Below are 23,212 nucleotides of genomic sequence, written 5' to 3'. Positions count from 1 at the left end.
AAGGTGGCAGGGTGGGTCTGCTGGATGAGGCAGAGAGAGTAGATCAAGGTGGCAGGGTGGGTCTGCTGGATGAGGCAGGGAGAGTAGATCAAGGCAGCGGGCTGGGTCTACTGGATGAGGCAGAGAGAGTAGATTAAGGCAGCGGGCTGGGTCTGCTGGATGAGGCAGAGAGAGTAGATTAAGGCAGCGGGCTGGGTCTGCTGGATGAGGCAGAGAGAGTAGATCAAGGCGGCAGGGTGGGTCTGCCAGGATGCCCTTATTTTGGGGGGAATGACTTTTGGAGGGATAGAATAATCATGCCAGTAGTAGGTTGAACAAGCTGATTCATGGGGTCATGTCGGATGGTGACTTTGCTTTTGTGTTCATTGCTTTTGTGAGATTTGTCCTCGGCAGACATTAGCCCTGACTCCAGTGGGGTTTGTGCCTTTTCTGGTTGCTCTTAGGGAAATGGAAAATTTTACCATTATTTTACTTGATAAAACATCTCCATTTAGAAATTGAAATGTATAGTCCAGTATCTTAACCAGCCTATTAATTACTATCCAGAGGTGAAGCTTCTCCTTCAACAGCTGGCAGCGCTATTGGGAAGGATGGGCAGTGGGCTGCCTCCTCTCCCTGGCCCCTTCTCTCTCTCTCACCTGCTCCATGGAGGGCTGATGGAGGAGCAGTAAGACTTTCTCATGGGTTCTGACCACGCTGCCCTGTGCTCCCTGGCCTGGCAGGTGTTTAAAACTCATCCTTGATTATATGGGCACTTGGGAGTCCCTCAGACCCCCCCTGGCTGGCCCCTGTAAGCACTACTCTCAGGCCTCTCTCCCCAGCCTCTGGTTTCCAAGCCCACCTCGCATCCTCTCCCTGTCCATGACCCACCTTTTCTGGGAAGGCGGAAGTCAACTGCCCACAGGTCAGTTTGTTTTTTCTATCATATGGTCATGTATCTTCTTGGCCCTAGCAATTCTGGGTACAGGCAGGGCCCAACCCAGCTGCCTCTCCTTACCCTGCTGTGGCGGCAGCTGTCAGCCAGACTGTCACCCTTAGATCTGCCGTCCTCTCGGAATGCAGGGGGCTGGCATCTAACCCTCTTCCTGGGCCTGTGAAAACTCACCTTACACCTGATCCCAGAGCCACTAAGCCGGAGAATCGTCTCAGCCCCCAGATGTGCCTCAGCCACATTAGGTGAGCCAGAGGGGAGAAGCCTATTTTTATTCATTTGGATGTTTGGACACAAAAGAAGAGATAGAAAGGCCACCGCTGGCCTGTTCTCCTGGCTCCCAACCTCAGACCCAAGCTGAGGGAGCCATCTGTGTGGGCTCAGCTGCAGCAACGACCCTTCATCAGGTGCAGGCAGTGTCCAGCCTCAGGGCCCAGGCACATCTTTTAAAAATCATAAGAAAAAACCCGAACTTTTGGACCAAAATGAAAATGTTTTAATTATATACAGAGGGTACCCAAAAATGTATACCCATTTTAAGCAAGGAAAACCCATGTTAAAGTTAATACTCAAGTCACGTTTGACTTTTGCTATTACAAGAGATGCTCAAACGTGACTTGTATTCATCTTTTGTTATTGGTATATAGTGAGCATTACAATTTTAATACAGCTTTTTCCTTTCTTAAAATGTGTATTCTTTTTTGCCATTCTCTGTATTAACCTATTTGTTTTTATATCAATTTCATCACGAAATATTTGTAATACTTTTTCACGAAAGATGGGACTCACGATGACAGATGTGCCCAGGGCGTGGGGTGATCACCTTGATTGTAAAACTGAAGACCCTGCCTCCTAGGAGTGCCCCCATCTTGGGGCCGCTGGTCCCTCTACTGAGCCTGTGACAGTTGTAAAGTGGCCCTTCCAAGGGTCCATTCATGTTCATGGCAAGGTAGGGGTGGCTGACCGCCACTCCTTGAAGCATCTGATGGGTCATGGGCTGGTTGGTCCCAATGGCTGCATGTGCTGTCCCGTGTGGCACTAGCTGGGCTGTCACTGGAGCCTGAGTGTCACCCAGCTCTGACTCCCACACACAGTGGTTGGGTCCCTGAAAAAACCAGAAGCTGCATTGCCTCTATCTTCAGAGGTAAGATGACATCACTTCTGCATTCTATCAGTTACAGAGCGTCCCAGGCCGGCTGGGATATAGGGGTAGGGGATGGGGAAGAACAGCCCGCACAGGAGGAGGGAGAACCTGTGCCCTGCTCTGCCCACTGCTGCACCAGGTGGTCCCTGAGCAAACAGAATGTGCCAACTCTGAGAGGGCCTCCCCCACCCTGACGCTGCCCTGCCCAGAGAAGGCGAGCCACTCTCTGCTTCCACGCCCAAATCACAGCAGAAACAGAGGGTGCAGTTGGGGGCTACCTCTCGTTAACTCAACTGCCCTGTAAACTTAGGGAGGTCTGAACAGCCTAACGTTATCTTTGGTTCCTTGAACAATTTACAACAGACTTTTCTACTCTCTAACTTCTGCAGTTGAGCTCGGTGCCCAGACTGCCCAGCCGGGCCCTCCTCCCCTCACTGGCCTGGGCAGCCAAAACAAGTCTTGAAGGGGTGGCTTCCCTGTGCTCTGAACTCGGCTGATTTCCCTTTGCTGCTTTTCCAAAATCAGTAACATTTTCACAAGTAATTTGAAGACCTGGCTGTTTTCTGTCCTTGAAAATACCTTTCCTGAGTGCGCCCTTTCTGGGCAGGAGCCGTGGTTGATGAGGATGTCTTAGAATTACACAAACTGGACTCCAGGAAATGACCTTGTGCAATTCGGGATAGAGATGGATTTCTTGATATTTACAAATTATTCAATTAATCTCATTACCATAGGGAGGAAATACATCTTTTCCTCTACCCATCTCAGGCTCATGGCTGAGGCCCCTGTAAGAACAGACAGAGTAACGAGAGAATAGCATAGGAATTTACTTAATGGGGTTTTTATGTAGCCTAGGAACCTTCATGAGGCAATGAAGAAACAAACCTGAGTGTTTTTTAGAGTAGGTTTAGGGGAGAATGAGACTTACAGATTGGGGCAGAGAGCACAGACGAATGGCACTGACTGGGGAGGCCGCGCAGGCCTGAGCGCTCCCGTTCCTCTCTGCGTCCCGGGTCAGCTCCTTCCTCCACGCGTCCCAGGGTGCCTGACTGCTGCAGGGAAGGCCAGAAGATCCTTTCTGGGTTTTCTGACCTGCTTGTGGGGAGGAGACTGGGGCAGGGGCAGGGAGAACTTCCTGATTCTATAGACTTTTCAGATTCTTTCAGCTTAAACTACTCAGTATGCCGTGGTGCCCTGTTTTGGGGGAACACGTCCTAAACCCCAGCATCATTTACATTCTAGACAACCACCAGGAACCAAAGGAAAAATTCGCACAAAATATCTAAATAGGGAGATGGAAGTTAGAAAGGAAAAGTCACTGAGTTCTTAGAAGTTCCCAAACCAAGAGCCCCGCGACCTCATTTCCTACCACAGTCCTTTTGTAAAGAACTCGCAAGGGTTTTGTAAAACTCACCCGTGGAACCCACTGATCTGAATTTTAAAACAGAGCGGTGGGTGGATGGAGAGGAAACTGTGCACAGGCAAGAAAATCAAAGCCTGAAACGGGCGCAACCTCTGTCAGGACCTGAAAATTGCAGGTGTTCAGTCCTTCCCAGATGTTACCTCTGTGTTTTGTAGACACAGCCATGAGCAAAGGCACACAGGGCTGGGCTGGCGGGTTGTGGTCTGGAGGGAGCTGGACCAGAGGTAAGATGGTGGGTGCCCCAGAGAGTCTGGGTGCAGGGGTGAGAGGCCTGGGTGGGTCGGCAGTGACCTGGGATGTGGTGCAGGGATGAGAAGCCCGGGCGAGTCGGCAGCTGGCCCTGGGATGTGGTGCAGAATAAGCCAGAAGCTCCCCTGGTCCTTGAATGGGCCCGGAATCCGGCAGAGCAGTGAGGAGAATGAAAATCAAAAGGCCTTAATTGAAAAGTGTGGACAGCAGTAATTGTCAGGGATGTCCAGGGAGCCACGAGGGCCACATCCAGGACACTTCCACCCTAGACCAGAGAGCATCAGGCAAGACTTTCTGGAGAAAGGGGCATTCTAAACTGAGACTGGGAGGGATTGGAATTAGCCAGGCTGGGGCAGGGGTAAGATGAGAGCAGTAAGGTGAGGTGATAGAGGAGTCCCGTGATGGAAGGTTGGGGGATCCCTGAAAGACTCAGGCTCTACTCAGGTCCCCTACCTCCCCAGCCACCACCTCACAGTGTGTCCTCCTGAATCCCAAAGGTGGGAGAGAAGGTGGATAGGAGACATGGCAGTGGAAGACACAGGTCCCGAAACATCCTTCACAGCAGCACTTTGGTGCTGACTTGGGCCCCGGAAGACAGAAGTGAGCCACGAGATCGCAGGGTCGGGTGGGGAGGCCCTCGGTCCACCACGTCAAGTGAGGCTCTCAAATCCTGACGTTTCCCCTCGTGACTCAGGGAAGATCAGTCACTGTAGAGTGTTGGAGAGGGGAGGGTCTGGAGTGTATCCCCCACTGGAGCAGCACTGGGGAAAAGAAAATCTCTGCGAGGTAGGAAACTGGGGGTTGAGGGCAATTTGGGAAGAAGAGAATCTAAGGGAGAATCAGGCGGAATGACTAAGGGACGGGGTCAGGCTGTTCTTCCCCCCACACTGGCTTTGGCATGGTGAGGTAGGGGTCCTCTGCGTGGTCCTTGTCCCTGCTTTCCCAGGGGTGCTGTGCTCTGATGGATGCCGGGTGTGTGTGCATCCCGTTTATTCCCTAGAGTGTCTGATAAAATGGTCACTAACTGCCGACTTCAGATTCGTGTTCTGTGTGGGGCTGATGCTTCCTGTCCGTTTAGTGTAACCCCAATATTTTGAAGATTCACAAAGTAAAAATATAAGTTTTACTAACATAGACACGATAATTGGTAACAATTCAGAAAAATTTTAACTTTCCAGGAACCATGATTTTTTGGGGGTGCAGTTCTTTAACTGCATAGAAATGGATACTTAAATATAACCTTAAATATTGGTCATGATGTACATCTATGCCCTCCCTGTAGCTGTGGCCCCTGAAGGCTGGTTTTCAAAATGTGAATGTGCCGAGGACCCCAAACTCCTCTCAGTTAGAAGGAGCATCATGGCCAGCGCTCTTAACAACATTATTTTAAGCCATTAAACGTCACTCTGGGGATGTCATTAACTCTCAGACATACGTAATTGCCTTTCTTAATGAAGAAAGTGTTTTGACAACTTGGATAACTTGCCTATATCTCCCCCTCTTTCTGCCTTGGAAGACAAAATGAGTCCTTTCTAACCCAAAGAATAAAAAGTCTTTATCTCAGAAATGGGACTTGGAAGTTCAGATCTGGAATCTGACTATACTCAAAGATGACACCCAAACATCAGAGGCTCTTGTAATGACAAGCCTCAGGACTGTCTTTGATTCTGTCTCTCTCTCTCTCTTTTGTTTGTTTGTTTGTTTTTTTTTTTGAGACCTAACTCCATCACTGTGGATACAGTGCCATGTCATCATAGCTCACAGCAACCTCAAACTCTTAGGCTCAAGTGATTCTCTTGCCTCAGCCTCCCGAGTAGCTGGGACTACAGGCACCTGCCACAATGCCCGGCTATTTTTAGAAACAGGGTCTTGGTCTTGCTCAGGTTGGTGTTGAACTCTGGATCTCAAGCATCCATGCACCTCAGCCTCCCCGAGCGCTCACACTATAGGCATGAGCCACTGCACCCAGCCTTTTGGTTGTGTCTTGAAACTTTTGATGAACCTCTCTGTAGGACCAGGGAGATGACCGGGGGAGGGGGGCAGTTTATGCCTTTAGATAATAGAAATCTTGCAAGTTTTGTATTTTTTTTTTTTCTGAATGATTCCAGAGGGAAAAGAAAACAACAGATAAAGGTTGCAACAAGAAAGATCTTAACTCAGTATAAAGAAGAAAACAATATTTAACAATTAGTCCTATCTGGAAATGAAAGACTTACTTTGGGGAAGTGAACTGATGGTGGGCTTCAGACTGGGGGGCGCGGGGAATGGGATAAGGATGGGGTGGGATAAACTCTTTTCTCCAAAGACAGGTTGTCCTCAGTCTGGGCTCAGTGGAATTCAGAAACTCAGTCTGAATAAGGACACGTCAGTGCTCCAGATTAAGGATGGGGCTGAGAAGACAGTACAAAGTGCATTGCTTTCCTCAGAAAACTTACTTGATGATTAAGAACTATCTGAACATAAAATAAAGAAACATCCCTTAATGTGGTCAGGAAATGGGAGGAGCTTCAGCTTGAGGGAGCCGCCTGGTGAGGAGTGATGATGTAGATCTGGGCTCGCTCTTCCTCCTCAGTGGGTTTCGGGGAGAGTGATGACCTCACAGTGATTAGAGAGACAGTGAGCTGTTGACATTTTCCCTCTTCAACAGTCCTTACTCTCAGGAAGAAATAAAGAAAATGGGAGAGCCCAGAAGGACAGGATCTTTAGCTACCCAGTAATGATGATTAGAGAGCTGAGCAGCCCTGCTGACCCCGGGAGGCTCCCACGGCCAGGGCACTGCCTGCTTACTTGCTTTCCTGTCTTTGGGGATCCCTAAATCCTGAAACCACAGCACTGCAGCTGCCAGAACCTCCAATTGGCAATTCATTTCCTCACCATACTTTGCTTTTTCCTCCAAATGATGGGGGAAGTCATGGGTTTAATTGTGAAATTATCCTTCTTTGGAGAAAAATGCAAGATTTTTCAAATAATTTTCAGAAAGGTAGAAACCCAACTTTCACTCCTGGGACTTTTTGGTGACATCTTCAAGTAATAAAAAATAATTGCTTTTTTATAAGATGTATGATTTTGTGGTGCAGAGAGCAGTCCATATTCACTGTAGAGCACTTGAAAAATACAGACAGGCATAGATAAAGAGGAAGAGCACACGGAACCCGCCACCCAGAGACGAGCGTCAGCACATGCTGCTGTCCGTTCTGTTATTCTGGTGTGGATGTATCCTAACTGAATGGCTGTGTGGTGCCTTCATACTCCAACTTGTTTAACTAATAACACATAAACATTTTCCATATCCATAGATACAAATCTACATGACACATTCTAGCCAGGGAGTATTCTAGCCTGTGAGCATACTATAGTTAATTTCACCAGTCCCTTGGTATGAAGTATGCAAATTGTTTTGACTGTATCCTTAGCATGTAATAGCCTGATGAAGAGTGTTTTTGTATTCATTTTTGAGTATATTGGTAGTTTTTTCCTTTTAGTTATTTTTTTCTTCGAGTTATTTCTAAAGAGAAATTTCTGGATAAAGGGTATGCTCACTTTTAATTCTCTGTATGTTGTCCATCTCCTCCAAACCCCCACCAATCCAAGGCTTTAACAACTGAGAGATGTTTCCCCTTACGTGAGAGTCCTGTTTCTCCATGCTTTCTCCAAAACAGGACATACCCTTTATTTAAACCCTGATAAATCTCCAGTGTTGTTGGTGAAAAGGCCACGTCCTCATTTCAATTGGCACTTCTTTGGTGGTGACAGAGGTTGGCCATTTCTTCTTGGTCATTTGTCCATCTGTGTTCAGGAGCATCTGTCTTTTCTCTGCTGATTTATTTGTAACTGCCCCTCTGGGACTTTACATGTATTTTAGTTTCAATGAAAGACATTGGAGACAACTTCGCTAGGAAAAATACAATTGACAAAATTTAGTTGAGGATTACTTTGTAAAGTGAATGACTACCATTGAAACACAAATGCATATTTTCTATGCAGGATTTGCTAAATTCTACCCACTTGCATATTGGTTCTGCCTTTGGCCCCCAATTAATTTTTAAATCTATAAAGATCTTATAATTGTTCCTAAACTCCAGCATGTTGGTGAATAAACTTAAATGGTAATTTAAAAGTAAAAAGTACATAAATGTATGCCAAGCAGACACCCGTAGGAACATATGTCCTTCCCTGTCCCTGAGAATTTGAGTGGAGGCTTGATGTCCACGGCATTAGTACCTTGAACACAGGTGATGTGTTGGTCTGTTCTTCTGTTTTCCATCATCTGAAAGCCTCAGGAACTGTAAGAAACTGAACTGAGAATATTACTGGGTCGTGTCTGAGGCCAATTTTAAGCATATCCTCTCTTAGGTGAATTTTCTTTGAGTTCCACACCTAGAGTGTGTGTTTCAGGAGGAACAATGTTTGGGGCTGAATTTTCCTCTCCTTTAAAGCTCCTGCCCCAGTTTTAGCTTGCGAGTCAGTACAAAATCCATCGGTGATTATCCAATGGAATGGTTTAGTGTTTTATGTCACCACAATCAAAGAAGAGCACATACCAAGCGTGAGAGCCACATTCATTAGTAGAATGATTTTGCTAAGTCACAAACACAGAGATAGGGTTTGGATCGATCTCTCTTTAGAATAAAGATCACATTCCTATTTCATGCAGGAGGCTCCAATTCCTCCCTGTTAGCCAAGAAAGCCATTACTTAATATTCCAACCCTCGGACGCTCTGCAGGAAGGATCTAATTCTCCTGGATCCAGAGTCTTAAAAAAATGCCTTGCAGATGTTGCTGTATTAACAGGAGGCAAGGGGCAAATGGAACCATTTGAATGCTTTCCTTTTTCTCATTATTCAAGGTTTCAGAAATGAGGACAACGAGACTCTGGCGTGGGAAGGTGTCATGAAGGAAAATTACCTTGTCAAGATCAACACCAAAGCCAATGACACCTCAGAGGAGTACGTAGGCCACTCAGTTCCCTTTGCGAAGTCCCCTGTGTGTGACGTGCGTAGGCAGCCTGTCTGAGCATGTTCAGATAACAGCAATACCCACCAGCGCTTTACACAGGCAGTGGAAGATGACACAGAAATGTGTGGCAGCCTTTTAGAGAAGGAACAAAACCACCCACTTACTGTCCTAATTGCTCTTCAGGGCTCTGGGGGAGAAAGGGGTGTTTGGAGCCTGCAGGGCAGGACCCTGGAGCCAGGCTGTTGCCTGGGTCCCAGCAAGACTCAGAGGTCACTGCAGTCCCACATGCTACTTGTCTCTATAATGAGAAAGTAGAGATTAGAAGAGGGAAAAACCATTTGGTTGATCTGTTTCAGGCTGTCCCGGAAAAGTCCTGAACATCAGTTCTGAATCACACGGGGTTGTTATCAACATGCCTGTGATTTGTCAATGGATTTGTTAAACATCTTACAGAGATCGTTACACCATGGGTAGCTAAGATGTGGGGGGTCCACAAGGAACGCGTTGCTCTTCTCACTGTGAGGGTGCCACTCTCCACTGACAGCTGTCACGCTTCCTAAGAGTCCCAAATACACCTCAGGATTCACTCTGACAAGATACGAGGATATATAAGCACAGTGAATCCCTCCGGGAGGCTCAGCACAGCTGGGGAAGGAGGCACGGGGAGCTCGTCTCTCAGCGCCGTGAGCACTCCCCTGTTCCTGGATTCTGAGATCCTGGTTTTGCAAGGGAGGGGCGGTCTGTGAGGCATCTTTACCTCGGGAACAGAGGTAGAGTTTACACGCTCTCCTCCTAACTGGGACTGGGGCGATTCTGTTTCCTTTGGGCATTACGAAGAAAATCAGAAAAGTCAGCACAGCTGATCCTGGATTTAGCCGAACGTGAAAATGACCTGAATTCTCTGCTTTAAAATTTGAAAATGGAGCCTAATGTTCCTCTTATCTCTTTTCTCTTGCTCACTTTCTTTCTTTTTCTTTTTTTCTTAACTTCCTCGCAGAATGAGGCATCGATTTAGACAACTGGATACAAAGGTATGGCTTTGTTTATAGTTTGAGAAATTTTTTTTTGGTCACTATTATCTTCAGATTTACCATCAGAAAATTAAAGAAGTTAATTGTTAAAAAAAAATAAAATAGGTGTGGCTCTGCCTGTCCTGTGTCCCCTGTGTGGGAGCTGACTGCCAGAGCCTCGGGCTTCCTGTGCTCCCGGCCTGCGGCCTGCGTGGGGAGGGACCTGAGTCCCCTTCCACAGTCTCTGAAAACCTTCTGTTTCGGCCTCGGGGCCCTCTCACCTTTTTCTTTCAGCTATTGGGCCAGGTGAAGATGTTTTCATTATGAAGAAAAACAGAAAAACCGCAAAAGAGCATCTGGGGAGCCCATTTCCTCTGTGCTCCTCTTTGTTGCCACTCCAGTTTGTTTCTTATTTTGCTTAGAGGACGTTGCGAATGTGTGACCACAATGTGAGAACACCACGGCACAGAAGGAGTGTGCCCGCCCCTCTGAGCAGGGTAGCCCAACGTACGATCAGGTTCAGCAGAAATTAGGATCGATTCATAAATGTGAGACCCCTTGTCAGGCTCTGCAGCACAGAGGATTGGTGTCCTATCTTGGTATCTTCAGAGTGGCATTCAGGATGACATTCATAGACTCTTCCTTCCAGTGCAAAATCCCCAGCAGCCGGTACCTTGCCACAGCAGGGCCTCGATAAATGCTTGCTGAATGAATAAATCAGCAGAAGGTGCCCTTTGCAGAGCTCTAACATGAGAGTTTGTCTGTTCACAGATTCCTGTTTATCTACTTCGGAATTTATCCTCAATGTTTTTAAAAACAGGTTGGCATCTGTGATAGCCCTAAGTCCAGGGAAACGTGGGTTATTCTAAGTAGCTACACAAGGAGGAAAGGGGGGGAGCAGCTGAGTGGGAGGAAGAGGGAGCAACTGGGCTGTTCTGTTCGGAAACTTGCCTGCCTCTTTTAGAACCAAATTTTATTTCCATGTAAGGGAAGGTGAGTTTTAAAGCCCCAGAGGGACACGTCTAGCATACTCCTTTCAGTGCGCTCTCTGCTGGGGGAGAGATGCGCACAGGACTTGTGTTTGTGAAGAAAACAGTCCAGGTTCCTTTGTTCTGCAGTCTTGCTTCTTACAGGTGCTTTTGTTTGGTGTGGTTTTCAAGGCAGCTGGTAGAAAGCCAGATAAGGGGCCAGGGTAATACTTCTCCAAGCCAGGCCTTGGTCGTGACCCTACTCTGGGACATGCAGAGGATGGACAGAGGGGGCAGCAACAGGGGATGTGGAAGGACAGGGATGGGAGGACACTTGTCCGCCATGCCCTGTGTCAGAGGGGAATCAGAGAACCAGGCACACAAGGCAAGCTGACCTGACTTCCAGGGGTGGAGCTGTCTGTGGGTCCAGACCCTGACTGCACGGCACAGCCCCACCACTCAGGGGGTCTCCCTGCCCCTGTTCTTCCCCCACCTCTGTCTTCTCGTTTCCCCATCTGAACTACAAAACATCCCCCCCTTTCCACTCACATGGAATTGTAGGGATCATCTTTTGTTTCTTGAGTAAGCTTTTAGAGTTTGTTATTGTTGTTAGTGGTTTTTTTTTTTTTTTTGAGATAGAGTCTCTGTCACCCTGGGTAGAGTGCCGTAGTGTTAGCCTAGCTCACAGCAACCTCAAACTCCTAGGCTCAAGAAATCCTGCCTCAGCCTCCCGAGTAGCTAGAAAATACAGGCCTCTACAATACCCAGCTAGTTCTTCTATTTTTAGTAGAGATGGGGTCTTGCTCTTGCTCACACTGGTCTCAAACTCCTGAGCTCAAGGGATCCTCCTGCGTTGGCCTCCCAGAGTGCTAGGGTTACAGGCATGAGCCACTGTGCCCTGTCTTTTTATTTGCTTTCAAATTATCATTATTATTATTATGAGACAGAGTCTCGCTTTCTTGCCCTTGGTAGAGTGCTGTGCTATCATATCTCATAGAAACCTCAAACTCTTGGGCTCAAAGCAATCCTCTTGCCTCAGCCTCCCTGGTAGCTGGGACTACAGGTGCCCACCACAATACCCAGCTAATTTTTAGAGATGAAGTCTCACTCTTGCTCAGGCCCATCTCAAACTCTTTAGCTCAGGCAATCCACCTGCCTCAGCCTCCCAGAGGGCTAGGATTATAAGTGTGAGCCACCATCCAGCCTTTAAATTATCTTTTAACAGCTTCGTTGAGATGTCACTGACATATAAAATTATATATATTTAAGGTGTACAATTTGATGTTTTGATGCATGTATGCACTGAAAAATGATCACTATATTTCAGTCCAGCTAATTAACACATCCATACCTATATACATAGTTATCATTATGTGTGTTTTGTGGGGGAGAGGGGTGACGTTTAATTTATAATCTGTCCTCTTAGCAAATTTCATGTGTACAATAGCGTTAACTGTTGTCACCACTCTGCATACATCTCTAGAATATTCATCTTGCATAAATGAAACTTCGTGTTCTTAGACCAACATCAACCATTTCTCCCTCCCCCAGCCCCTGGCAACCTCCATTCTACTCTCTGTTCCTACGAGTGTGACCACTTTAGGCTGTGTATTACTCACATACACTCACGTAAAGTGAGATCACACAGTCCCTCTCTGCCTGCATCTGGCTTGTCTGCTTAGTATGATGTCCTCTATCTAGCTCCATCCAGCTGTCACAAATGGCAGGGTTTCCTTTCTCATTTCAAGTCTGAATAATATTCCACTGTACATATTCACCATGTTATCTTTGTCTGTTGCTTTGTTGATGGACATTTAGGTAGTTCCGTATTTTGGCTATTGTGAATAACGCTACACCGAGCATGGCAAGGCACTTATTTCTTTGTGATCCTGGGTTTAATTCCTTTGCTTGGAGACCCAGAAGTGGGATTGCCAGATCATATGGTAATTCTATTTTTAATTTTTTAAGGAACTTCCATACTTAAGGGACTTCTGTGATGATTATACCAATTTATGTTACCACCAGCAATGTACTAGAGTTCCCTTTTCTCCACGTCCTTGCCAACACCGCTCTTCTGTCTGAAAGGTGTGAGGTGACATTTCATTGTGGTTTTGATTTGCTTTTTCCTAATGATTAGCAATGTTGGGTACCTTTCAAATACCCGTTAGTCTTTTGAATTTCTTGTTTTGAGAAGTGTCTAATCTTTTTGCTCACCTTTTAATTAGGTTATTTGTGCTTTTTGGTATTTAGTTGTATGAGTTCTTTATATATTTTAGATATTAAATACTTACTGATACTGGCTTGCAAATATTTTTCCTGTTCCATAGCTTGCTCTTTCATTTTGCTTATTATTTCTTTTGCTGTAAAGAAGTTTTGTTTGATATAATCCCATTTGTCTGTTTTGGTTGCCTGTGCTTTGGGGATCACATCCAAAAAAACCATCAACAATACCAAAGTCAAAAAGGTTTTTCTCTATACTTTCTTCTAGTAGTTTTACAATTTCTTTTCTTTTCTTTTAAACATGATATCTGCAAATTTTATTTTCTTTTTTAATTACACAATATTAAAGAGGTACAAGTGTTTTGGTTATGTGGATGAATTGTATAATGCTGAAGTTAGGGCTTCAAGTCTTATGTTTAAATCTTTTATTAATTTTAAGTTGATTTTTGTTTATGGTATGAGGTAGGGGTCCAATTTTATTCTTTTTCATGTGGACATCCAGTTTTCCCAGAACCATTTATTGAAGAGACTGTCTTTTCCCCACTGAATGTTCTCAATATCTTTGTCAAATATCAGTTGGCTACAAAGCTCTATTTCTGAATTCTCTGTTCTGTTCCATGGGTTTATATATATATATATATATTTTTTTTTAAATGTTGATACCATACTGTTTTAATTACTTTACCTCTGTAACATAATTTGAAGTCAGTAAGTTTGTTCTTCTTGCTCAAGATTGTTTTGGCTATTCAAGATTTTTTGTGGCATCATATAAATTTTAGAATTTTTTTCTTATTTCTGTAAAAAAAAGTACCTTTGAGATTTTGATAGGAATTGCATTGAACCTATAGAGTCCTTTGAGTCGCACAGATATTTTAACAATATCCATTCTTTCAATCCATGAACACAGGACATTTTTCCATTTATTTGCATGTATTAAAATTTCCTTCATTAATGTTTTAAAATTTTTGGAGTACAAGTCTTTCATGTTTTTGCTTTAAGTGTTTCTTAAGTTGTGTATTGCTTTTGTTACTTACGTAATTGAGATTGTGGTCTTAATTTCCTTTTTGGATGGTTCATTGTTGGTGTAAAGAAAAACTGTTGATTTTTGTATATTGATTTGTATCCTGCAACTTTACTGAATTTGTTTATTAGTTCTAACAGTTTTTTTATATGTGGAATGTTTAGGATTTTCTACATATAAGATCATTTGTTATATGTAGAAAAGAGATAGTCTTCTGTCTTTCCAATTCGGATATTTTTCGTTTTCTTTTCATGCTCTGGCTAAGACTTCCAGTACGCTGTTGAAGAGCAGTTGTAAGAGTGGGCATCCTTGCTTTATTCCAGATCTTAGAGGAAAAGCTTCTAGTTTACCCTATTGAATATTATATTAGTAGTAGGTTTTTCATATATGGCCATTATTATGTAAGTTTTCTATATCAACTTCATTGAGAGTTTTTATCATGAGAAGACCTTGCATTTTGTCACCTGTGTTTCTTCTGCATCCACTGAGATGACCATGTGGTTTTTGTCTTTCACTCCATTAATGTTGTGTATCATGTTGATTTCATACATTGAACCCCCCCTGCATCCCAGGGATAAATACCACTTAGCTGTCCATATGATCCTTTCAGTGTGCTCTTGGATTCAATTGGCTTGTATTTTATAGAGATTTCTGCACTTATATTTCTCAGGGATATTGGCCTGAAGTTGTTTGTGTTGTCTTTGTCTGGCTTTGGTAGCAGAGTGGTGCTGGCCTCATACAATGAGTTTGGAGGTGTTCCTTCTTCTGTTTTTTTGGGAAGCATCAAAGAAGGGTTGGCATTGATTCTTTGAAGGATCGGTAGCTTCACCAGTGAAGCCATCTGGCCCTGGGCTTTTCTTTGTTGGAAGCTTTTTGATTACTGGTCCTGTCTCCTTGTTTGTTACTGGTCTGTCCAGGCTGTGTGTCTCTACTTTATTCGGTCTTCCATGGTTGTATATCCCTAGGAACTTTTCCATTTCCTCTAAGTTTTTCAACTTGCTGGTATAGAATAACTCATCTCGGTCCCTTACAGCCCCTTTTTTTCTGTCACTGGCTCTAATGTCTTCTCTCTCATTTCTCATTTTAATATTTGTATCTTCTCTCTTTTCTTCTTAGTCTAGCTAAGTATTTGCTGATTTTGGTTTAAAAAAACTCTTACTTTTGCTGATTTTTGAACCAATTTTTATTTTTTATTTTTATTTTTTTTGCAGTTTTTCATCAGGAGCTGGGTTTGAACCTGCCACCTCCAGCATATGGGGCTGGCGCCCTACTCCTTTGAAACACAGGTGCCACCCCTAAAATTATTGTGGGGAAGAGCTCCCATTTAGTGTGAGCCCCAGACTTTATTTATTTATTCATTTATTTTGCGGTTTTTGGCCAGGGGCTGGGTTTGAACCTGCCACCTGCAGCATATGGGGCCGGTGCCCTACTCCTTTGAACCACCAGTGCCACCCCTAAACTTATTGTGGGAGAGAGCTCTCACTTAGTGTGAGCCCTGGACTTTATTAATTTATTTTGCAGTTTTGGCCAGGGCTGGACTTGAACCCGCCACCCCCGGTATATGGGGCCAGCACCCTACTCCTTGAGCCACAGGCACCGCCCTACTTTTGCTGATTTTTAAAACTATTTTTCTATCCTCTATTTTATTTACTCTTTTCTTGGAGAATGTCTACTTTAAACAGCTTATTAAAGCCATTTTACTATTAACAAACAGGGTTTTCTAAAAAGGCCCTGTCGGAAATAAAGTATCTCTCTATCTTATTATACCAGAAAAAAAAGTTATTTAAACTGGACCCTAAGTCTGTAAGTAGGGTTCCTGCCTTATGTGTTTTAGGCAACCATTAGCCTTTATGGCTTTTTTAAGTCAAAGGAAGAAGTTCTTAATAGAAATAAGTCCAACTTAAACAGAGATTTTTTTTCCTTGAGTAAGTTAGAAGTTAAAATTCCATTCTGTACAGACATTGCATTATTATCTGTGAGCTTTTATCGAGTGTACTGATATGGCATGTAATTTAAAATGAGCCTCATATATCTTGTGTAATAGATTTGTGAAATGCATGTGTAGCAAGAATAATCTTATTATGCCTTTTCCTAAAACTATGCTTTAGTATTGTATTATTTGTGTGTGTGTGTGTGGTGGTGGTGGTGGGGAGACATGTTATTTGCAAAACCATGATTTATTAGTATTGCACCATATTATTTTTCTAAGTATTATGTTCTTCCCAAAGCAAAACTTTATTGCTATCTTATAATTTTATTAGTATTATTTCTATGTAACATCATTATTTTTATATATTCCTTCTCTGTGTCATTGCAATTTACCGTTTCTGTGTGGAAATCACCCCAGTGATTTGCATTTGAGCAAAGCCAATATTAATTGGTTTACTAATTGGTTACTGCTTGCTGGTGACATGTGTCAGAAAGTAAGCAATGCGCAGGGCCTGTATTCTCACGTGCCACTCTCACCTGGCCTCATCCCCAACGTGCCTTATCCCCAGACCTGCTGTTTAATGTACATGTTGGTTTCATGAAAGAGCCATAAAGGAATAATTAAAATTGAAAGTTGGAAAATCCATCTTAAGACCAGTTCTATTTCTTTCTGTTTCCAAGCTTAATGATCTCAAGGGTCTTCTGAAAGAGATTGCTAATAAAATCAAATAAGACTGCACGAATTCTAATGGAGGAAAATCTAATTATAGCAAGGTAAGTCATTCTAATGGCTTTTCTCTTTGCTTTAGAAATGTACATATCTTAAGACTAATTTAAAACCATAATATTTTTCTCGGCTATTTTATTTTCATATAATGTGAAAATAACATAGGTGCAAAAATAAATTAAATAAGGCAGAGATGGAGAAAGAAACAAGCAAAAGCCTCTCCTCTCATTGCCTGACCCGTCGATTTTGCTAGCGATGCCCGGGGTTAGCACTGCCAGGGTAGAGTCCAGTGCCCGGTAGGGTCTTTTATGGAACTTGGGATCTATGCAGCTCGTTTAGCATAAACTGAAACAAGATCACACTGTGCTAACCTGCTATTTTTTTCTTTCTTAACTTTATATCAGGGATAACATTACAGATCAGTGCCTTATTCTCATGACGTATTATTATGTTTATTGCTATGGAATAAACAAATACATGTAGATTGCCCTTTTTACCAGCAAAAAAACAAAAAAAATGTTAGTGAAGTATTTAAGAATTTTAGCAATAGCTCCATTGCATCATAATATAAAAATGTAATTCAGTTAATTAGTAAAATTTAGCACGAGGCTTTGCGCCCATGGCCTTACCATTTTCTTTCATTATGTTCTCCCCTTACCTGTCCAAATCCTGAAAGCAAATGTTAAGAAGGTTGTTGGGGACAAAACAAAGCAAAACACTTTTTTTAAAAGAAAGTAAATTGCAAAGAAGGGAAACATAATTCAGAACCGCCCCTTCCATTTGGATTGTAGCTTTCCTAAGATAGCTAACAATTAGTTTCATAGTAGTGTTGAATACATTGGATACTTTTTCTTCCATTCTTGAGATACTTTGCTAAGGAGGACATTTCACTGTATCCTATGAGAGAATTAATGTACACAATTATGATCTAATAAAAAAAATGAAAAAAAAAAAAAAGAACCGCCCCTTCCCTCTTTTCTTCCTTTTCTTCTTTCCATGAGTGTTTCCTGAGTGCTTGCTAAGTGCCCAGGGCTGTGCTGGGTCCTGCAGCTTATGCAGACCTCGGGCAGGGACCTGTGTCTGCACATTAAGTACTTAACCCCCACAGCTTCCGCTCTCCAGCTACAGGGGCAATCATTTCTCATCAGGCTCCTTTCCATCTCTCTGCTCACTCAGTTCTTTTCCTTGGGTCCTCACAGTTACAGATCACATTTAAAAACACTGTATTAGGGAGGGCTTTGTGAGAGCAAGACTGATGCACATTTGATGTAATCTGAAAGGGAGGCACAGCCTCCTGATCTGCTCAGAAAAACCAGCCTTTCGTACCGAGGGAGAACTTACCTGCTCGTTCATAATGGTGTTTAATGAAAACAATATTACACCTTCAATCAGTTATGATTCAGCTTTTGAAATGCTTGCCATTTTATTTAATTGGTGAGCTAAAATATGGAAAAAAAAACAATCAGCAATGGATAAAAACAATTATAAATGACAGAAATCTAAAGGTGATTAAAGAGTTGTAATAATCAGAAAGAGTCAGATTCAGACACGCACACCCCCTCTTCAGTCTGCAGTCTTCCCTGGTTCTTTTTCAAATGCGTTGACTATGAGTTAAATGGGCAAAAAGACTGGCTTCCTACTGACTTGCCCTTTGCTTAACCTTAAATCTTTCTTAATATATTGAGGGTAATTAACTGGAGGGCAATGAGTGGGGAAGGACATCACTTCCTGTCTGTGTGCGCTCCAGTGTAGGTACGTGCTTCTGTGAAGGGAAGGAGAGGAAAACCAGCCCCATGATATCTGAACCACTGAATCTGGCACGTCCAATGTTTTGCCTACTTCTTACTTTTAGATGTAAGATCTTTTAGGCCAGGGCTGATGACTCAGGCCTGTAATCCTCGCATTCCGAGGCTGAGGCAGGTGGATTGCTTGAGTCAGGAGTTCAAGACCAGCCTGAGCAAAAGGAAGACCCCATCTCTACTAAAAATAGAAAAACTAGCTAGGTGCCTATAGTCCCAGCTACTTGGGAGGCTGAGGCAAGAGGATCGCTTGAGCCCGAGTTTGAGGTTGCTGTGAGCTGTGACACCATGGCACTGTACCCAGGGCGATGGAGTAAGACACTGTCTCAAAAACATGATGTTGTTTGTGTGTCATATCCTTAAGAACTCCCCCGGTGCCCCCTGTGCTGCTGTCCCTAGGTGAGAGTAATCTCGCTGTGGGGTAGCCGCAAGGAGGCAGAGTGTCAGCCTCCTGTTGGTGTGAACTGGCACCTGTAGAGACAGGGCAGGGAGCTGACCCTAGCCAGAAAGTCTGCACCAGTTCTCCCACCTTCACCCTGAATCAAGCTTTGATCCACTAACATGGGATGAAATAAACAGGTAGTTGTATATTTTTTTCTTTCTTCCACATTAAATTTGAAAGGAAGAAGGACTCCAGGGAGAGAGGGAGCCTTGTGCATTCTCCTGCCTTATCCTTAAGATGGGCGCCCTATCTGAGGACTAGGGAGGCAGTAAGCCTCCAGGGACGGTTCCTTCCCTACGTAATAATCCATCGATTCTTGTATTCCCCACATTGATGCTCTAGTTCAGTGAAAGAATCTAAGCTGCTCCTTGGGGAGTCATCATACAGCCCCATTCTGATAAATTATTCCAGTTTTTAACTTTATCATCAACTCACTTCTTATGCAGAAACTCTGAGCAAATGAAGCTAGAACTTTCTGGGTCTTAACCTCGATGGAATGAGTTGAGCCTTGATCCTTCCACCTTAGTCACTCGGTTCACACTGGCAGACTGGTCAGCACACACACCTTTAAGAAGGAACATTCTCAGAGCTGCCTCAACACTGAAAGAAAACCTCTCAGCTTCTGCACATGCACATGGACCTATTTCCAGTCTGTTCCCAGCACATTTTGAAGCAAACCTTGTCCCTGTCTGAGAATGGAAGCAGGAACTGTATTCCCAATGCATCTTTGCTTTTACAGGTAACATCCAAGTCTGCTGATGAACGATTTTGCTATTGATGTGGGGATCTTTCGGCTTCTGAGTAATAGTGGAGGCACTTCAATCCCCTTGTTGTGCTGAAGTCTGGGAATAAAGCGTATGGTGGATTTTGCACATGAAGACGGATATAAAGGAAGCGCATTTCCTGGAATGCCCTGTCTTGGTGCCTGGGACTGGGAGTCCTGGCTTTTACCTGTGTCCTTGCAGCCTCCGCCTCCCAGTCTCACAGGAGAACATCGCTCCTACCCACAAGGACTGGTCACGTTTTCCCTCCTGTAATGCTATTTTGTTTATTTCTAATTGATTCTTTACTTTTCCCTTTTTGGGTATCACGTGACGAATTAGTTGGCAAATTGTTAAAAGTGTCCTGGATTGGGCCAGATTCTAAAATGTGCTGTATGTAACAAGAGGACCCTGCTCTTTTCAGAACAAAGTATTTTTATTTCCCGTGATGTTTCGCACCTGTCACGGGAGGAGCTACAGCAGGGTCTCGTCCTCTCAGATGCTCCAGGAACTCCTCTTGAGGGAATCCTCTCGTTCCTAACAATGTGAAAATTCACTCAAACCGGAACCTTCAGAGGCACTACTGATTTTATTTTCACTGGGTGCTCCTCTTATTTCTTAGTTTTTCCATTAAAAATAGTGCATGGATATTATAGAAAATTTAACTACATACAGAGGTAGAAAGAACAAATCGCCCCCACTACCTAAAGGTCATCACTGCGAATGTTTCTGGATGTTTTCCAGGTCTGCTTTTTTCTATACAGGTTTCATTTCTCTTTTAAAATTTTACATGATGTCATCATTATAATACATGCAATTTTATATAAGCCTTTTCACTTTGCATTTTATCACAGTTTTCATTATACTTATGGTCTTCTTAAGCATCACATCAATAATTGCATGCTATTCAACCTCTAGTGGTTTCCATGATGTTGGTCATTGAAAGCTATTTCCAATTGATTATCAGAATTAGCGTCTTTGTGCATGAATCTTTTTGCTGCATTCAGGGAAAGTTTCCCAAGACTAGTCCAAGCAATACCTATTGATTATCCAGCCCCATGCAGTTCTTTTTCATAAATGTATAGCGAATAGAAATTGTTAACTCGAGTGTAAGATATGAAATACATGCATGTCCAACTATTAAGATATCATATTCAATCCTTAGTTTAGGAAGAAGCCAATATGCTTGTTTAAATTTAGATGTTGAAGGCAATGGCATAGGATTAGGAAGACTGTGTTATTGAAGACTCCCAGTTGTAGCTTTCTCTGGAAGGGCTACTATCTGAGCCGGACGTACGTAGGAATTTAAATACTCATTGTTAGTTCTTCAGCTTTGATTGGACTATCAACTCAGTGGCTGGAGGAGGAAATCTTAAGGGGAAGCTATGAAAAAAATCATCTAATTAGAAAAATTACAGAAGCATTAACCCTAAAACGTTGATTTTCCTGGGCAGTAGTAAAAATGGCTACTCACAGCATTTGCGATGTTTGCAGGGGATGAACACGAAGAAAGTCGTCCTTTCACTTAAACCTTAATGCTGGCCTGAAGGGGCATCTTAGTCAATTGGGCCAATCAATTCCTGGCTTCAGCTGCTGAAAGTAGATGGAACAAAATTTACATGACAAAAATTGTCAATGAATGGGCCATTCAAAATTTCTCTGTGAGAGAGAGAGAGAATGTCACTTTCATCTCACCATGGCAACTAAAATCTCTGCCTCTTTTGAAACCACGGAGAAGACAAAATGTCATCCCCATACTGCCTGAAAAACTACAGCATATGACAGTGCCTGAGATTGTGCAGAAAGCAGCAGCTCTCAACCTCGTCCCCGCAGTTCTAGTAGGGAATTTGAATAAAATTAGTAAATTAAATGTAAAATTCCCAGAAGATGAAATGTAGCGTAATCTATTTTCTGATCTCCCTTTAACTAATTCATCCATAAGTTGGTCTTTTCCACTGACTGTTTCTGTGAGCTTCGGAAACAGACCTGCGTGCACATCACTATTGGCAGCCAAAGAAATCCTCTCATTAATGCTAAACAGAAAAAGCCCTCAGGACCCAGAGCTCACTGGTATCAGAGAGGGGGCTGGTCAGTGTTTCCAACTCAGCTGGACTGGGGGATGTTGATGCACAGTCACCCGACCGGGTTTTTGCTTGTGCACAGCCATTGTCTCCACTGTAGCTCACGAAAATAGCACATGTGTTGAACATGTCTCTAATCAAAGGTGCTACGTCCTCATGTGGGGCACTAATGGTGTCCGTGCCCTTGTGCACCGAGAATCCGCAGCCCGGTGTAAATGGAGGTGTTAATGGACTAAATAGCGGATAGAGGGATTGCCGTGTGTTGCTTTTGTCATTCTATTGAGAGTGAAAAAAAATAAAATTCCTTAAAGTTCAGTCCAATTCATTCTGTAGAGATTTCATTCCTAGAGTTATATGAGCTGACACCTCTGAGCAGGTTGCTAGAACATTCTTGTTGAATACAAGCAAAAGAACTGACCCCTTGGTTCTTGTTCCAATCAGCATGGCCAGTTTGGATCCTGTGGCCCACTTTTATCCCCCCACACCCAACTGTAGGACAAGGATCCCCAGCTCCAGCATGAGGATCCCCAGCTCCACTGACTCAGAGCTTCCTGTGTGTCAGTAGGTGTTTCTGAGGGTTCACGGATGGGGGCTCACAGGTGGGGGCTCACAGACAGGGCTCACAGGTGGTGGCTCACATATAGGAGATCACGGATGGGGGCTCACAGATGGGAACTCACAGATGGGGGCTCACATATAGGGGCTCACAGACAGGGCTCATGGACAAGGCTCATAGGTGGGGGCTCACAGACAGGAACTCACAGATGGGGACTCACAGGTGGGGGCTCACATATGGGGGCTCACAGACAAGGCTCACAGGTGGGGGCTCACAGACAGGAACTCACAGATGGGAGCTCACGGACTGGGGCTCACAGACGGGGACTCACGGATGGGGGCTCACAGGTGGGGGCTCACATATGGGGGATCACAGACAGAGCTCACGGACAAGGCTCACAGGTGGGGGCTCACAGACAGGAACTCACAAATGGGGACTCACAGGTGGGGGCTCACAGACAGGAACTCACAAATGGGGACTCACAGGTGGGGGCCTCACAGATGGGAACTAACAGATGCAGACTCACAGGTGGGTTCACAGACGGGAGCTCATGGATGGGGGCTCACAGATGGGGACTCATGGATGGGGGCTCACAGGTGGGGGCTCACAGATGGAGACTCACAGACGAGGACTCACAGACGGGGGCTCACAGACAGGGTCTCACGGATGGGGGCTCACAGGTGGGGGCTCACAGATGGGGACTCACAGGCGAGGACTCACAGATGGGGGCTCACAGACGGGAGCTCATAGACGGGGACTCACAGATGGGGACTCACAGACGGGGCCTCACAGATGAGGACTCACAGTTGGGGACTCACAGATGGGGACTCACAGACGGGGACTCACAGATGGGGACTCACAGATGGGACTCACAGACGGGGCCTCACAGATGGGGACTCACAGATGGGAACTCACAGACGGGGGCTCACAGATGGGGACTCACAGACGGGGCCTCACAGATGGGGCTTATAGGTGGGGGTTCATAGATGTAGGCT

General features: G+C 44.2%; 1 protein-coding gene across 2 annotated transcripts in view; it reads left to right on the top strand.

The window, feature by feature from the left end:
- The window catches only part of TRPM8 (transient receptor potential cation channel subfamily M member 8), a 91,000-nt gene extending 69,018 nt beyond the window's left edge, over positions 1-21,982 (top strand). The window contains exons 22-25 of one of the 2 annotated variants that reach the window (XM_023508751.1): positions 8,594-8,693; positions 9,701-9,734; positions 16,533-16,625; positions 19,266-21,982. In XM_023508751.1, coding sequence (XP_023364519.1) covers positions 8,594-8,693; positions 9,701-9,734; positions 16,533-16,583 — 185 coding nt within the window. In that variant the 3' untranslated portion in view covers positions 16,584-16,625; positions 19,266-21,982. Of the gene's footprint in view, positions 1-5,029; positions 5,218-8,593; positions 8,694-9,700; positions 9,735-16,532; positions 16,626-19,265 lie in introns of those variants that run through there. The other variant, XM_023508752.1, reaches the window with a different exon arrangement.
- Positions 21,983-23,212: the final 1,230 nt, after the last annotated feature.

This window comes from Otolemur garnettii, unplaced genomic scaffold (assembly GCF_000181295.1).
Source record: "Otolemur garnettii isolate 467f Iridium unplaced genomic scaffold, OtoGar3 scaffold00273, whole genome shotgun sequence".
In the NCBI taxonomy this organism is placed as follows: domain Eukaryota; kingdom Metazoa; phylum Chordata; class Mammalia; order Primates; family Galagidae; genus Otolemur; species Otolemur garnettii.
Note: the sequence above shows the minus strand (reverse complement) of the source record. Positions and strands in the feature narration are given on the sequence as shown.